This window comes from Phalacrocorax aristotelis, chromosome 4 (assembly GCF_949628215.1).
Source record: "Phalacrocorax aristotelis chromosome 4, bGulAri2.1, whole genome shotgun sequence".
NCBI lineage: Eukaryota > Metazoa > Chordata > Aves > Suliformes > Phalacrocoracidae > Phalacrocorax > Phalacrocorax aristotelis.
Window position 1 is genome coordinate 7,404,065 of NC_134279.1, and position 16,133 is coordinate 7,420,197.

The 16,133-nt window shown below is 46.1% G+C and overlaps 1 protein-coding gene across 1 annotated transcript in view; it reads left to right on the top strand.

The window, feature by feature from the left end:
• Positions 1–1,719: 1,719 nt before the first annotated feature.
• FGF2 (fibroblast growth factor 2) overlaps positions 1,720–16,133 on the top strand; it is a 29,623-nt gene continuing 15,209 nt past the window's right edge. Inside the window, exon 1 of the mRNA XM_075090208.1 lies at positions 1,720–1,965. Coding sequence (XP_074946309.1) covers positions 1,782–1,965 — 184 coding nt within the window. The 5' untranslated portion in view covers positions 1,720–1,781. The remainder of the gene's footprint in view (positions 1,966–16,133) is intronic.

Below are 16,133 nucleotides of genomic sequence, written 5' to 3' on the forward strand. Positions count from 1 at the left end.
AGATGGGCAAGAAAGAGGCAAGGACTTTGGAAGACTATAGTGGAAGGAGGCAAAATGCCCTGAACACGGTTTCTGTTGCAGAAGAAGAGCAAGAGGAAACAAGGAGGGTCTTCGCTGTTGGCTGCGACTGTCCACAACTCTCAGGTACAGTGGTAACGGTGGGTTTTCCAGGAGAAATAGCAGAAAGCGTCATAAGTGGACGGGCGGCAAGAAGTGAGAGCTGGAGAATGTAACGGGGTGGGGGGGAATGCTCATGAGCAACAGGGCTGAAATCCCCACGCGTGGAGGATGACGGCAAGCGCTTAACACTTGGCCGTGCCCGCGGCACTGCGAGGGTGCGGCCGGCTGACATGGGGTGAACCTGCACCTGCCCTGGGCCGGGCTGCGCCGTGCTGTGCCTTCTCGGTTCATCATGATTAAGCCTCTGGAGTGAGGGTGTGGGAAGCAGCGTAATTGTCACTAGTTCTGGTAAAGAATTACAATTTATGGCTTGTGAGGGATCAGAGTTGGGAAGTTTGATGGGCAACAAAATTCCTTTACACATGTGGTAGCAAAAAAGAATGTTATAAATCATGTGTGCTGGACGGCACGTCTTGCTTTTTGGTGTTTATTTCTTCGTGCAAGTTGCAGTATGGTGGCTCTGTGAAATGAAGAGACCGGTGTTAGCCATCCCGGTTGGGATTGTCCAGGGCTGCTTGTGCTGCCTCTGAAGTCAGAGAGCTTCCCCAAGGAGCAGGCGTGCACAGCCTGCTGCTGGACACATCTGGGGTGCAAAGCATGCGTTTGGAAACAAACCTCTTTGTCCTGTTTTGTTGTCGGCCGCAACCACAAAATGTATTCAATGGGTCTACACGCTCTATGTATTTTAGAAATAGTAGTAGTGTTGTTGGAAGGCCGGTGCCAGAGTTTTCTCCTATGGCCCTTTGTAGACACCCGTTGGTCAGTTTGCTCCTGGTGAATGGGAACAGAACGAGTTCCCCTCTGGTAAATACACAGAAGTGAAAGGGTTGCCACGTGGATTTTAACAGGTCAACACGTTTTACTATATGGTGATTTAAACCATTTAAAACTATACGGAGGCCGCATAACTTCTGGTTTAAATTAACCCTCCACTTACTTTCTTTATAAACCCCAAGGAGAAGACGTCCGACCTTCCATCCGACACCCCTGCCGCAGCACGTTTCCAGCGCTGCCGGAGTGACCGAGGGAGCGGGGTTCCCCCACGGAGCCTCCCCGGCCCCGCCACCCGGGACCTGCTGCCGGAGTGACCGAGGGAGCGGGGTTCCCCCACGGAAGCCCTCCGGCCTCGCCACCCGGGGCCCGTCGTGCCCCCCCGCTCCCAGCCCCGGGGCCGCACCGGCGCGGTAAGTGCAGCTCCGCCGCCTCTCCCCCCCCCCCCGCCCGCGCAGGGAGCGGCCCCCGGGGCGGGCGGGGGCGGGGGCGGGGGCAGCCCGGTGCCGGCGGGGAGCCCGTTCCCGGCGCGCTCGGCTCGGCTCTCGTCTCCCTGCCCGCCCTCCTCCTTCCCTCCGTCCGTCTGTCCGTCCCTCCCTCCGTCCGTCCCTCCCCGCCGCCGGCCGGCCGGCAGCGCCGTTGCGCAGCTCCCGAGGACGGGCTGGGGCCGGGACCCTCGGCGGCGGGCAGCGGCACCGGGCGCAGGGCGGGCGAGGCGAGGCGAGGCGAGGCTGGACGGCCGCGGCAGGGGACGAGGCCGCCCGGGGCTGGCGGCGGGGGGCGGCGGCGGGGGCCCGGGGCGGCGGGGGGGCGCCGCCGGGGCCCGGCGCATGGCGGCGGCGGCGGGGAGCATCACCACGCTGCCGGCGCTGCCCGACGACGGGGGCAGCGGCGCCTTCCCCCCCGGCCACTTCAAGGACCCCAAACGGCTGTACTGCAAGAACGGCGGCTTCTTCCTGAGGATCAACCCCGACGGCAGGGTGGACGGCGTCCGGGAGAAGAGCGACCCCCACAGTGAGTCTCCCGGCGGACCGGGACCGGGTCGGGGATGGGCCGCCCCTCCGCCCGGGGAAGCGGGGCTCCCGGGGGGGGGCCGGCGCCTCGGCGCCCGTCCCGCCCTGCTGAAGCATCAGCGGCGAGCTTTGCTTGGAAAGAGTCTGTAAATACGCGTACGCTCGTATATAAGTAAAACGCGCGTATGCACCGACGTATGGTTTACTCCTACAGGCGCGTCCGGCGGTTCCGGACCGGAGCATCCCAAGGGCCGGGTACCGCACCGGCGGCACGTCCCGGTGCAAACGCTGGTTGGCGTCTCCTCATTCAACCTGCTGCGGCACGGAGCTTGTCACATGCAGAAAGATTTGCTTTCGTGCTTGAAGGTGTCTGAATTTGTTTACATAGCTCTCAAACGGGTGTAACGGCAGTTGACCGCTTTACGCGGCAGTGGTAAATCGTTAGCATGAAGGTGGAAAGAAGGTGGGTTTTTTCCCGGTGCAGGTAACTCCTCATGAGTAGGCGTGCTCTTAGTGTGCAAGTACTCTTAGCAACAGGAGCGTTAATTTGTTCAAGGTTTATAACGAAGCACTCTCAAAGCACCTTTTTTTCGCTTAAAACATTGCACGTTGTGATTTTTTAAAAAAATCTTAATTCAGGATGGATAAAATACAGCTAAAACAAAACCCATGAGTACCAGCAGAAACAGTTTGTCCCGTGGTACCTGATCTTTTGAGGGAGGAAGAGGCTCCTGAACTGGGAACACAGCCCGCGGGTTGAGTGGTCAGTGCAGTCTTGAGGGTCCGTGACCCAGCTCGCCTGCGGTGCCAGGCACCCGCTCTGCTACAGGCAGCCTTGCGGGGAGCACGGGGCAGGTTGTTGTTAGGAACATCGGCTGTTCTTTATCCCAAAGAGCAAAATGCCTTTTTGCAGACCTCGGAATATTTTGAAAAGTATTCAGCATGGAGTTTTGCAGATGTGGCAGCAAGTTTTTGAAATGCCTGTCAGGTATTTCCTTCAAAACAGGTACAAGGAGTTGCTGTGTAGCTGTCTGTCAGATAGGTAGTCTCAGTGCGCTTCCTGGTTTGAGAAAATCTGTTACTGTACAGTGTGGGCACTTCGACCTGGCAGCGGCCTGCCGGCGGGCACTTGGCATAAAGAGCAGGTGAAATGTTTTACTGTGATTCTTCATCTGGTTTGCACCTGTGCTCTGAGTGACAGATGCACAGATGGGACTAAAGTCAGAAGATGAAGAGGAGAAGGAAGTGAGGGGGCAGACCAAAGGTTCTTAATGTTAGCTTCCGCTTTGGACATTCACTATCGGCAAAAAAGCTTTTCCAGCAATTCCAAAGAGGTACTGTAACAGACTTTTCCCAAATAACAGTATTGCCAGGTGGGGCTTCAATCTGAGGCTGTTTTATTTTGTGACTTTTCAGCAGAAACACTGTATGTGTGATGGGCTGAAGATGTATGTGGAACAGTATATTTTGGGAAAGTTAGCATCATTTATTAGGCCAACTAGTATTCCTAGGAGAAGCTATAGGAAGATTTCAGACTTGGTCCTACGCATTTGTGTTTCTCTCTCAGATATGGATTTAAAGGGAAGCGTGGTTGATGTGTGAGTAGTAACAAAATATATTCATTGCCAATACAGTACAGTAAATTATTGCATGTGGACCTTCCAAATGTTGATGCCTAAAGCAAAGTGTTTATTTACATAAGTGGTTTGATTTTTACATATACCAGTCAGTTACTGTGCAGGATCAAGTTTGTGCTGGAAAGCATGCAGTAATGTGTTCAGCTTGCTTCAGCCTTTTGTGTTTGGGAGATCTGGGAACTGGAATTTTTACAGGAAATAAGTCTCATTAGTTAATAAAACATGTCATCTCGTCCCTAGAAGTAGATATGAAGATATGCTGGAAGTTTGCTGCAAAGGGAGACTATGTTTAGTCAGGGACGTACAAGGCTGAAGTTGGGTCTCCAGACACTGCCACGGCTGTGAGGTTCTTGCCTCGCTCAGCGCTCCGCTGTCTGCGGTGAGGAATGCCGGTAGTGGTGTGTGTTGTTCTGTGCTCGCCTGGCTGGGCTGAGCTGCCCTGAGTGGCGGGGGTGGTATTCATCCTTGTCATCTTCTGCACCACAGAGCTCCCCCCCACAGAGCTCCCCCATCATCATCATCATCATCATCATCATCATCATCCCCCGCCTTTTTTATTATTCTGCCAGGAAAACTAGTACTAGTTTTATGTTCTTGAGTCTGTCTAATGTGTGTTTTCTCTTCCTGTTAAGCCTTATCAATGCTAGAAATTTTTTAGCTGACTTCTCATGGTGTTTTCCTAGTAGTGAATTATGTTTGAAAATCTAGCTGGTGTTGGCGGTCCTGCCTTACTCTTTCCTTTCAAGTTTCTCTGTTTTGCGCTATAGCTTTTTTGCTGTCATTTCTTTCTGACTCTCCATTTTGTCTCTACATTTTCTTCTCTGCCTCTTCAGTCCTCTCTGATCACTGGTGTTCTTTTGTTCTTTGCCCTTTCCTTTGGTACTGGTCTCTCTGAAGCCCCTCTCTTTTCCTGCCCTTTTGCCTCTTGAATGAATGGTGGCAACAGGTAAAGGAAAACCTGAGTTATTAATGACTGACATGGCCTCTGCCCTGTGCTGCAGAAAGTCAGCCACCTCAGGTACCCATCAGCTGGGCACTCCCTGGCCATCTGCAGAAAATCCCTTTGTTTAAAAAAAGCAGTTATAAAAGTTAAAAAGAGTGTGATAGAGCTGGAGGGCTGTCAGGACTCACTTCCAACAAGTGCACCTAGGCACAGGCGTGCCGCTGCGCCTGAGCTGCCACCTTGTCCCCTGCTGCCACGCTCTCCTTTCCTCGTTATTGGACAGCTCTTTGTTTTTCTTTTTCTTTTTCCTTTTTTCTTTTTTTTTTTTTTCCCCTGAAAGAACTCTAGTTCTGAGTAGTAGAGAAATCAGTGCAAGTTGCTATGACATTACAGAGTTCACATCCTTCGCATCTTTGTTGCAAATACGTCATTCGCTACAAATCTGCGCCATGCTGAACTCTGACCTGGTGAGTGCTGCTCTGTGGGAGTCCCTGTGAAATCTTGTGGTATGCCTGGCAGGTCACGTTGGCATGGCAGATGGCAATAAATCTTGGACAACGTGAGAAGACTTTAAAAAAAAAAAATTAATGAAGAAAACGTACACCTCAAGTAACTCGTGGTGTTTCTTAGTTAAGTGCAAAGGCTTTGTAAGCTGGTTTTGCGGGAAGAAATTGAATGGCTGCAGAGAGTTTGGTTTAGAAATCTAATTAAAGGACAACTAGGAGAGATTCTTGTGGTAGTTGGCTATTCTTACAAATTAATTATCCAAAATAGCATTCGATTAGCACATCCTCATTTTTACTTTTAAAGGAAGTTCTTATTTTAGAAGGTCAATGACTATATTCTTGTGTTTCAGATCAGAATCTAATACTATAAACAAATTTCTATTATCCATGTTCTTTTTTTGCTCTTCCGCCTCTAGTACTAAGGGGGCGGCTCGTTCAAAGAATATGGTCTGTTTTATGTCATGGCACTTAGAGTTTTGACTGTTTTACACTCACCCCATTCACTTTGGTTTATTCATAATTGTGTTGTGAGTGAAATTGGGGATTGAAGTTTACGTCCTGTGTGCCGGAGGATTGGAATCGTATGATTCACACAGCTAAAAAACAGGACAATACGTCTTACGTGGTCGATGTTGCCACATCTGATGTGTGCTGTACAGTGACTTCAGTGAAGTGCCCCTTTGGACACACCCTGGGGACTTCTGCTGAGTCTTTTTCCCTTGAAGAGGTATGTTTCAGACAAACAAGAAACAGAAGGCACTTTCTTAGAGTTTTATTGTTTAAAGCAAAACAAAAAACATGTCCTCTTTTTGTTGTTGCTGTTGATCAACAACTTCTGATTTATGCCCTGGAAAATGTACAAAGAACGCAGTCTTTTTGGAAAGGCTTTTAGAAACCCTCTGGAGGTGTTTGCCTCAAAGAGGCTACAGTGCTGTCAGAGGGGAGAAGCAGGGGAATGGAAAGGGAAAGCTTATCCATACATTTTAGAAAATGTCTAATAGCACAGCTGGTTCCCTTCACAGTTTCCCTCACTGAGGAATGGTTGGCATTTATATATTTCCATAATTTCTCAAGTAGCTTTATTTCATGGTGAGCGTAAACCAAGGCATCCAAGGAATCCCGAGTCGTTCTTGTCCACTTGTTAATGAAGTGACGAGGCTCCAGCCTGTCACTCAGAAAGGGTTCAGCAGTGTGAGCGTTTATCAAACCTGCAGACTTCCGAAGTAAATTCTTCCTGCTCAGTAGCTGGCTACTCTTCCACAAATACCTCAAGAAAATGTAAAACGGGGTAATACTGGTCCAGGAAAATTTCTTCGTAAGAAGGAAGTTCCTTTCATAAGTAGTTATTAATGATATGATTTTTACTTGTATCATACGCAACATTTAAATGGTTACGCTGTGAATGTTTTAAAAAGACTATATTGAAGTTCATGCAGGCTTTTAGGGCATACCAGCTTAGTCGAGAAGGTAGAAAGCTGATCGCTGTTCATACGAATGGAAGAAAACTGTGATCCTCAGAGAGAAAAATTTGAGCAACTGTCAAGAAGTGTTTTAGGATGAAGGTTCAGTACCTGGTGTTTATTTTTTTTTATAGGTGTGTAAGTTATTTGAGTTGGGACTCAGAAGATCTCCTCTCCCATTTTGGTGTCCCACAGACGTGGCCGGAGCTGTTGACAGGGCATCCTGTTCCAAATCTTAGCGCCAGGTGACAGTTTACTTTTTTTTTTTTAAAAAACCTGGCCCTAAACATCTGAATTTATTACTTTTACCCAAGTGCTTCTGAAAACAGACTCTTTTTGCATTACTTTTGATCTATTGCGCAGACCTTAACTGGTTTGCCAAATACCAATACTTTGCAACACAGTCAACACAGAAGTTCGTCCCGGCTCTCAGATGCAGCTGTTTTAGGGAATGTGAGGTAGCGGAGAGCTCCCGTGGAAAAAAAAAAAGTTGAGAATATTCTTCCTTTGTGTCTTTTGCTTATTTTTGTCATAGAAATGCTGTCATACTGTTCTCTGCATTGTCCTGCAGGGTAAATTGATTAAATGCATAAATAAATTACCTGCGTTGGCTGGGCATGCTGACAGATGGTGCTCGTCAGGGGAGGATCTCTCTTACCTGTTGTTGTGTCCGCTGATCCTCTTGCCCAGATTTTAGCAAGTCTTACCCACTCTGAAGGTGTGTGACCGAGTAGCGGGTATGCTCTGAAGGTGGAGCTAAGCAAATATGAGATGCCTCTGGTGGGCAATGAACTGTCCTGTCTCTCCCAGCTCTTTTCTGCCTGGTTTGGAAAGGGCTGCTGGAAGAGTGTGGAAGGTTCCCTGGGCACCACCATCCACAGGTACACTAGAGGGCAGGATTTAGCCCTTAAATTTTCTCACAGGCTGTAGAAACCAGGAGTGCTTATAGGTACTTCGATATTCTTGTTTGCAGGAAAAAAAAAACATAGTCCAACTCCTGCTTAGCTGTTGCACAGGCATTGCTGAATGAATAAGGCAAATACGGATAATGCGCAGTAGTTTGACAGGATACAGTGAAATTATGGAGATAGTCACATAAACGCAGATTCTTGCAAAAGCTGTCTGACCCCCTTATGTGGGTAGATTAAAACTTTTGGTAAAAACTGCAGTGGCACACGTATGACATTTAGTGAAATCAGAATGAAGGCTCTGGGACGTTTGTCATCTTGATAAAATGGAACCACATATTCCTGCATCGCTCTTCAAGAAAATGAAATCAGGTGGCTGCTAATGGTTTTCATTGGGCTAATAAATGCTTGATATTTGTGCAGCTGGTTTGAAGAAAAAGTTTATCCTGTGGTGAAGATATATTTAAAAGCAATTTACAGAAGGTGAACTATGTTAGTAATGCTTTTTTAAGATCTGATTTCTTTTGACTTACTAGATGAAGAGACTAAGTTGCGGTCAGTTAAAACCTGTGGGTTTGGGGTTTTCTCTCTTTTTAAAGTGTGCTTAGTGTATATTACTGAAGGGTTTTAAAAGTTGTTCTGATTCATCTTCTGTAAGAAAAGCAGGTTCGGCTTCTGCATTCTGTAATAAAAGCAAGAGAAGTGCCAAGTGCACAGACAGTTGAATGGGCAACAAGAGATGTAGCACTGGTTTTGGCAGTAAAATTAACAGCCACAGGGTTCAAAAGATGCTTGAAGATAAACCCCAGAAAAATGCTTTCTTTCCCCGTTCAGTTCCCACGGAATGCGTACACCTATCGTATTTTCTAGAAGAAAGGGCACCAGTTGCGCTGCAGTTTTTGGGGCAGAATTCTGTTTAATTGCCCTTTAGTTAATCAATGTCTCAACCTGAGTTTTACCTTGTAATCTTTTCAGTGATGATTTGTTTCTGTAAGCTTTTCCCGACTCCCTTACATTACGCATACGGCAAGCAGTTTTCAAAATAGTTATTCAGTGATTTCTATATACTTAAAGTTGTTAACACGCTGAAGTGAAACATGTAACAAGATTTTCTTTGAAGGTTTTTTCTCTGAGCTTAATATTTTTTAACCTTTTTCTTCCCCAGAAAAATATTTTTCCAGTATTTCCTCATTTGTTCAAGTAGTTTGAACTAAATCCATTAATCCATCCATAACTTTTGATGTGAGCAAGAGGAGCCTGAAATTTGTGCTTTGATTATGACAGCTTTTAGCACTCTTGGGAGCGCTGCCCTGGGATCGCTGTCCATCTGTTGTTTCAAAATACTTGAGAGGTGATTGATTGTACTAAACTGGTTAATAACCCTGGGAACAGTGGAGCTTTTAGACTGTTGGTGGCAGCATGTTTAGTGCAATTACCTAGTAAAAACAAAACAGACTATACAACCTCAATGCAATCCAGTTCTGAAATAAAGGTTATCCTGAGAATGCTCAAGTTACTATTACTTAAAAAAAGTACATACTTGCATGACATCTGTGAATGGAATATCTATACCGGGTGGCATTTGAAATGTTTATGGTGATGGGATTACATTTCAGTTCTGATGGAGAATGAATAGCCTTTACCTCTGTTAGTTTCTGCGTAAGACGGCGCATTTCAAAATAGAGCAACTCTCTCATCATTTGTCATTTTCAGTAGTGTGTTTTGTGACAGTGTATGGGTAAACTTGGGTTCCTGTCTGCCTCTTCTGCTGCCTCCTAACTTCTCAGTAAAAATATTTAAAGGGTGACTCTCTGGAGGGCTGGTGGCAGTTCAGGATTATTATCTTATGTAGTTTTTTTTTTGTTGTTGTTTGTTCAGGGTAGGGCCAGATTTTGACTGAAGCCTGATATGCTCATCCAAGAATATAAATGAGATGATGTCTACAAAGCTGGGTGGAGGTTGTCTTCCACAAACTGTCATGGTACACTTCTGGTTGAGTGATCCTGTATGAACTTATCACTCATGTTTGTTTTTTTTAGAGCTTGAAAACCACACTGCTCGAGTGATTCGAAGGAGAAAGATACTAAGGAAAGGGGGAAGTAAGAACTAAACTCCAGAGCCATTTGTAGTGGCAATGGGGTGAAATTATAGTCCTGCATTGTGGAGCTCGTTAGCTTGTCGCTTACCTTGTGATGAGACTTGAGCAGATCTCGTAAAACATCAATCATCAGGATTCCGGTTGGAATGTGCAAGTCACAAAATCCTGATACTCATGGCTATGAAGTACTGCATGGTGTTGTGTTTTGTAAGAGCAAGCATAGATATCAGCTGTGATAACAGCTTGAAAATATTTGCAGACTGTTTCTCGGCTCCCTCAGGCTGACCCAGCCCGGTGCCCATGATGCCTGGCATCCGCCTGCAAACCCTTACCATGCCGATGTGCTTTATTAGGCATTCTGTTGCCATTTTGTGGTGGTGTAGCTCTGCGGTTATTTTTGCTGATGAGGCATGTCCTTAACATACGCAGGTCTGTAGGCATCTCGATCTGTGCTCGGTACGCCTCTTTTGGAGAAACGTGTAGCACCTCTTGGGACTAGCACCATTTTTTTGGCAGACTGTATTTTTTCTCTGTGTTTCTGGGTACTGGGAAACAAATACACGAGTGTTTTGTTCCTATCCATGTGTCTTCCTTTTCGCCTTCCCCTCTGCAGCCCCAGTGTTTTGTTTTAACATTACCCATTAAGTTGCCAGTGGTAACTGGCCAAGGGATCCTTTGGTTAGACGCTTCAGCTGATGTAACAAGCCTCTGCTTGCTAAAAGGGATGGTCTTTCCTCTTCCTTACCCCATCTCAGCGGTGCTGTAGTTGGCACCGCCTCTAGTACCAAATCCAGCAAGGGGGCAAATGGGTTTCGCAACCAGCAAGGGGTGGTAGGAGTGTGCAGCTGGGAGTGTGGGAAGGAGGGGCAGGAGCTGCCCCTTTCCAGTGGCAGCTAGCGGTCCAGTTGTCACTGCCTGTCTTGCCGTACCATGTCCTGAACCAGCTCATCTGTTAAAATGCAGGACAAGGTACAATGTCTTCCTTGACAGATGACTTGAAGAGGATGAACAGATGGAGTCCATGCGATTGTCACCTATGTTACATTTCAGGTTAGAATAGTGATTTTAGGACGATAATACGGTGAGTGTTAATGCAGCCCCACAACTCTGGGAAGACCAATAGTGAGACTGAGATTTCTGGACATAGAGAACACACCTGTGCAGCGGTTTTGTGCAATACTCCATTGGGTCCTGTTGATACCTCTGGCAACAGAGATGGATACAAAAACAAGAGCATTTTTTAGCATGGAGGAGCATCCAGTGAGGGCCATACAGAGGATGTAGGGGAAGCTGCTGTCATCACTGTTCGGCAGCCACCTAGGGTATTCTGCTGCACAGGCTCGTTAGGCTGAGCAGTTTCTGGGAAATAGTGTATGGATTCAGTTCACGGGGTTTCTGCAACTGTAATGGAGCAATTGGGATGAATAGCCAAACGTGCGTCTGGCCGTGCCTCTGAATAAGTAAATATGAAGGGTTCATTTTGTGGTTTTACAGATGTTTACAGAATCACTATGGATGTTTTACTGACAGTAATGTAGCTCATTCAGGAAAATTGAGAAAAAAGACCTGTGATGCTGGTGCCTTTAGAAATGCGGGAATTTCTAAAAGCTGAAGAGGTCAACAGAACTGTCCCATCTTGCCAGTTGTAGTTTATTTCAGTCCCAACCTTCTGCTTGCTTTACTGCTTCAAGAAGCAATGTCTTCCAGAGCATTTGGTTGTGCTTGAGCTAGTACCAGTGATTGTAAGGTGTTGGTATTTGCTGTTGAAGAGCAGAGCAAGGTGTCTCAAAATGAGGCTGAATTTCAGTGATCAAGCTCTAGTACCATCGATCAGTATTGTCTATGTGATATTCTGTTAGGAGGTAATGCTGTTAGGAGTGATAGAAATCTGGTCTGCCTGCTGGTTTGATGTGATAGAAGGCGAGACAGTGCGATTGCTGGTGCTTGTAGCCATGGCATACTCTTGCAGTGAAATCTGGAGCAGCATGGAGATTTAAACCAGCAAAGTGAGCGCTGGTGAGTAATGGTCTGGCTGAAGCCGGGCTGAGGCAAGTAGGTTCTTCCAAGCTGCAGGTTGTAAGGTCTCTCTCTTGTTGTCAGGAAAGTGCTCGTGTCCCTTCTTAGTGTGGTTCAAAGGTATTCAGAATAAGCAGTGGGTTTTTATTTGGAGAGCTGGAAGCTGGGGAAGGGACTACAGCCTGATCCCTCTCTCTGCAGTCCTGCAGACCCAAGTTCTTGGCTCCCCAGTAGAGGCTGTGTCCCACAGTGTATCCTGTCTGCCTCCTCAGAGTGAGCAGAGGGGGCTGTAAAAGTGAAAAGTGTTACCCAAATATTTGAAGGGAAGTCTAAAAATGCACTGTGCTTTTTATTTTCCGGTGTCAGGGAATTTGGTTTCTTAGGAAGAAGAGCTCTTTATACTCAAGCGAGGCTGCGTTCAAAAGCAAATTAGAGCCTTTTTGTGAAGACTCTGGTTCACTACTATTCTGGATCAGCAGTGACTGACAGCTCTTGTGCTTCATTGCAGATCATGCTGTTCCCCTGTGGGTGCGTTATTTAAATGTCAGCATAGGGTGGATACGCAGCTTGTTGGAGGGGGATAAAATAGATGGAGAATGAAGTAAGTCCCTGGGCTTAATGTTGTCTTTGCATTGTCCTTGTAGTAAACGAGGTGGACAGGCACCGGGAAATACTGTTCGTGTGTGTGTATGGACTTCGAATGGTCTTTCTGTTGACTTTTTGCGAAAATATTTATTAAAGACTTGGTGATTAATTCAATTTCATTGGTATTGGAGACGGGGGAAGTGCAAAACCAACAGTCACTGTCTCTTAACCTTTTGGCCAGATTAAGAGCAATTAACTCTAAAGGGCAATTTAATTTATAGGAACTCTTCCTTACCAGTGTGTTATTTCTTTCTACCCACCTGCCGTGCCATCTCCCTGGCACCTTGGTGCCCGACACAGCTTCTCTTTCACCACTGTGCTTCAGACTCTTGAAATCCAACTTGCTGATTCTTCTTAGCGTTTCGGAAATGCAGCTTTTCCTTTCCAACTGTGACAGTAAGGCTTATTAAGCCTATGGGTTGGCAATTTCTCGCCGCTGCTCTGGAAGCCTTTTCCTTTCATCTCACCAAAGCTGTTATCCACTGCTCTGACATCAGTTATACCCCTAAAATACTGTGTACTACTGAATAGTTGTTGTGTGAGTGGTACGTGAAGAAGGAGCACAAAAAATACCTTTTAAAAATGATACGTTTTACCTTCTTTGTCTTCTGAAGTGACAGTCTTGGGCTTGTCTCAGGTTGTCCCTGGTTTTATGTATGTTTATTTTGCTGCAAGTGAAAAACAGGCCATCGTTACACAGAGATTAGTGAATGCACAATAAAAAGCTGAAATTCTGCAGGTTCTGTACGCATCTTCTGATATCAGTCAGTGACATTTTGTTGGCTTAACACTTGCACCAGCTTTGTTTTCAAGCTGAACAACTGGAAGTGGTTATTCTGCGATTTACTTCAGTGAATACTACATGAAGTGAAAACAGTTTAAAGACGCATGATGGATTACCTTAACCTTGTTTAGAAAAGCCCTTTGGAAAAAGTCCTAAAAAACATGTGTGAACGTGCCTTCATTGTTTTGATAAGGAAACCCTCAAACATTGTTCTAAATCAAGAATTTGGGGTAAAGGTATCGGTAATGTTGAAACTAGGCTTTATTACTTGTACGCAGTAACGAATGAAATTGTTCTTCTGTAAAGTTAGTAGATTTTTTTTCTGCTTGGTTGTGCCCTCTTGGCTTTAAATGACGCAGTCAGCTCACCTGCAGCGACAGGGAGACTGCAAGCAGTGCGGCAGCGAGGTATTGAGAAGAAATTTATATGATGATGTATCTGGAGTGTCTGGCATTTGAAATGCTCACGTAATGCCAATCAGTCGCTGTTTACTTTACTCAGCAGCACAAAATACCCAAGTTGTGTTTTGTAAGCAGAATACAGAAACTCCGGTGCTTTTAACTTTTAAAAGACTCGATGAAGTTTGACCCACCAGTTTATGCGAGCCATGTGAAATGGAGAAATAAAACTGTGTGTATTTTACACGTGGGCACACAGGCAAGGAACGCTAAGCCAGACTGTTGCCAGAAATGTATGTCACGTTATTCTGAAATTATTGTTCTGCAGGATGACTTCACTGCCCTTTATATGACATTTATAGGGAGCGTTTGAGGGTGCTGGATGTTTGGTAACCAGTGCTTCCCGGGGAGGATTCCCAGTGGCACAGGTATATGTTAGGGGGAGTTGGAGATTTGTAGGAATTGAGGCAGAGTTATAAATGAGAACAGATGGGAACCTGAATACGGAAATAATTTTCACTGCATTCAGTATTTGTACTACTTAAAAAGATGAAAACACTTAATCTGTGGACATCCATATTATGTGGTAGACTAGCTTAGCGGGTTGATATTTAAACAGTTACACAAGTTATTATGCTGTTTAAAGCCTTGGATTTACTCTTAAGTGTAACCGGAACTTTTTGAAGTGTTTGTATTTCACAAGTGTGTATTTTTGTTGTAGATGTTTACATTTTAAAGACCTTAGGTCTGTCTGTGAGTGGTTTTATGCCTCTGGCTGGCAAGAAGGAAAAAGATACACGCTGCAATGCTGTCATGCAAAAGCAAAGAAATGTGCCTTTGTACGGGAGCGTGACTCACTATTTCTCAGTGCAACACTTCATTTGCTTGATTGTTTTTGTTGCTGTTCTGTGGTTTTTATTTATTGAAAGACCACCTCTTCTTGCTGTTTTTCATGTTTCTCCTTTCTCCCCCACACGTGTTGCAGGTTTTAGGCAGCGCGTACTTCAGCAACTCTGGCGACGGCACAGTGGTTTTACGACGAGAGTATGAAAGCAAGCAAAGGGTTGTTTTCGTACTTGCAGTCTCGAGACTGGGGATGCCTCATACATCAACGCAAAGCTTATCAGTCAGTTGAAACTTAATCTGCTTAATATGTCTTTGAGAAAGAGACAGCAGAAAGTGTCAGAGAGTGGATGAGGGAGACAGCGAGCCAAAGGTATTTCTAATTCCTAGAGATAAGTGACAGTAGGCATCACCAGCTCACAGGCTGGGGTTTGGATCTGACCCAGCGAGCAGCTTTCTCTGGCTCTGGAAACACCAAAATGGGGGTATTAATCTGTGTGTGTGTGAGAGTGTGTACATGCATGTGTATCTTTGATGAACCAGCCCTTGGGCTTGGGAGAGTTTATTATGTTAGGTGTGGAGCATTACGCCCAACTCTGTCTCTTGCTTGGACACCTGGCTGGGAATAGACATTGCCCCCAAGCATGAAGGAATCGGCCGAGTTCAGCCACAGACTATGCCGGGTGGGAATTCGGTTGTAGGGTGTTGCAGTTAGCAAAGTGCTGCTGATTCTTATTTCTGCCCCCCCTTTTTAGTGAACTTGCCTGTGTTTCTGCAGAGGGTTACCTTACAGAGGTAATCCACCTCTGTAGCACTGAGACTGCAAAACTGTTGCTGCTTTGTTCCATTCTGTGGGCACAGAGGTGCAGGAGGATGAGTGATGGGGAGCTGGTGCAATAGCTTCACCGCAGTGTCATTCGGGGGCCTCATGAAGGATTTTCCTTACAGGGCCTCTGCAAATATGTTGGAGATGGGCCCTGAGCCATTGGCTTGGGTTTAGCTTTTCCACAGCAGAGCCTGTAGAAACGCTAGTCATTGATCCAGAGACGTGCAGCCCAGGATTTTTCAAGGGGTACATAAACTCTCCCTTCTTGTAAACTGAGCGAGAGGTGTTTTGCTAATGACCTTTTTAGTTCACATAAAGCGGCTGTATGTCAGTGAAAATGAGGGTTGAAACAGTATCAGATTCCTCCTCTCTTTCCAGGGCCCATAAGCTGCTCTGTCAGTTGCAGTGTCTGGGCAAGGTATGTGTTTGCTGTTAAGAAGTTCACAAACTCAAAAAAACCCCCAAAAAACTCTTGGAGCATTGGCTGATCGATGTTTTTGGGCCCAGAGTCCTCTTGATAAAATGTGCTATTTCACGTCACATTCTTTCAGGGCATTAATAATGATGTTACCATGATGAAAAGGGCTTCTTCTTCCTACTGCTTTAAGAAGTGAAAGAGGCAGAGCAGCGAAGGGCCGCGTGTGCAGGTTGTAGGCAGCATAATGATTTAGGTGTCTTGTCTCGGAGTATTAGGGGCAGCGTTTGGCATCCTGAAGGGAAGGGTGGAGGTACTGAAAGTAGATATCCAGGTTGTGTGGTCCTGCCCCAGGAGCAGCATTTCGGTGTAGGTGGGGAAAACCCTGCAGAGGCTGAAAGCATGTGTGCGTGGGGAGCTGTGGTTGTGCCTCACAGCAGTAAGAGGCACAACTGCAGGAAACATCGGTGAACCCTCGTGAGCTTTGGTTTAGCCTGCGTGTACTTGGGACGGTAGTGAAGATGTGGCAGCAGGGTTTTTACTCTGATGTGATCGAGACCCTTGAGCAGGAGACTGGACTAGATAGAGTCCGTCCAACCTGAATTTTGTGTGATTCTGAGACTGTGGCTGGGTAGTTGCGGTTTTAGTGCACGCTGAAGTCTCTTTGTAGGGATCTTTACTAGGTAGATT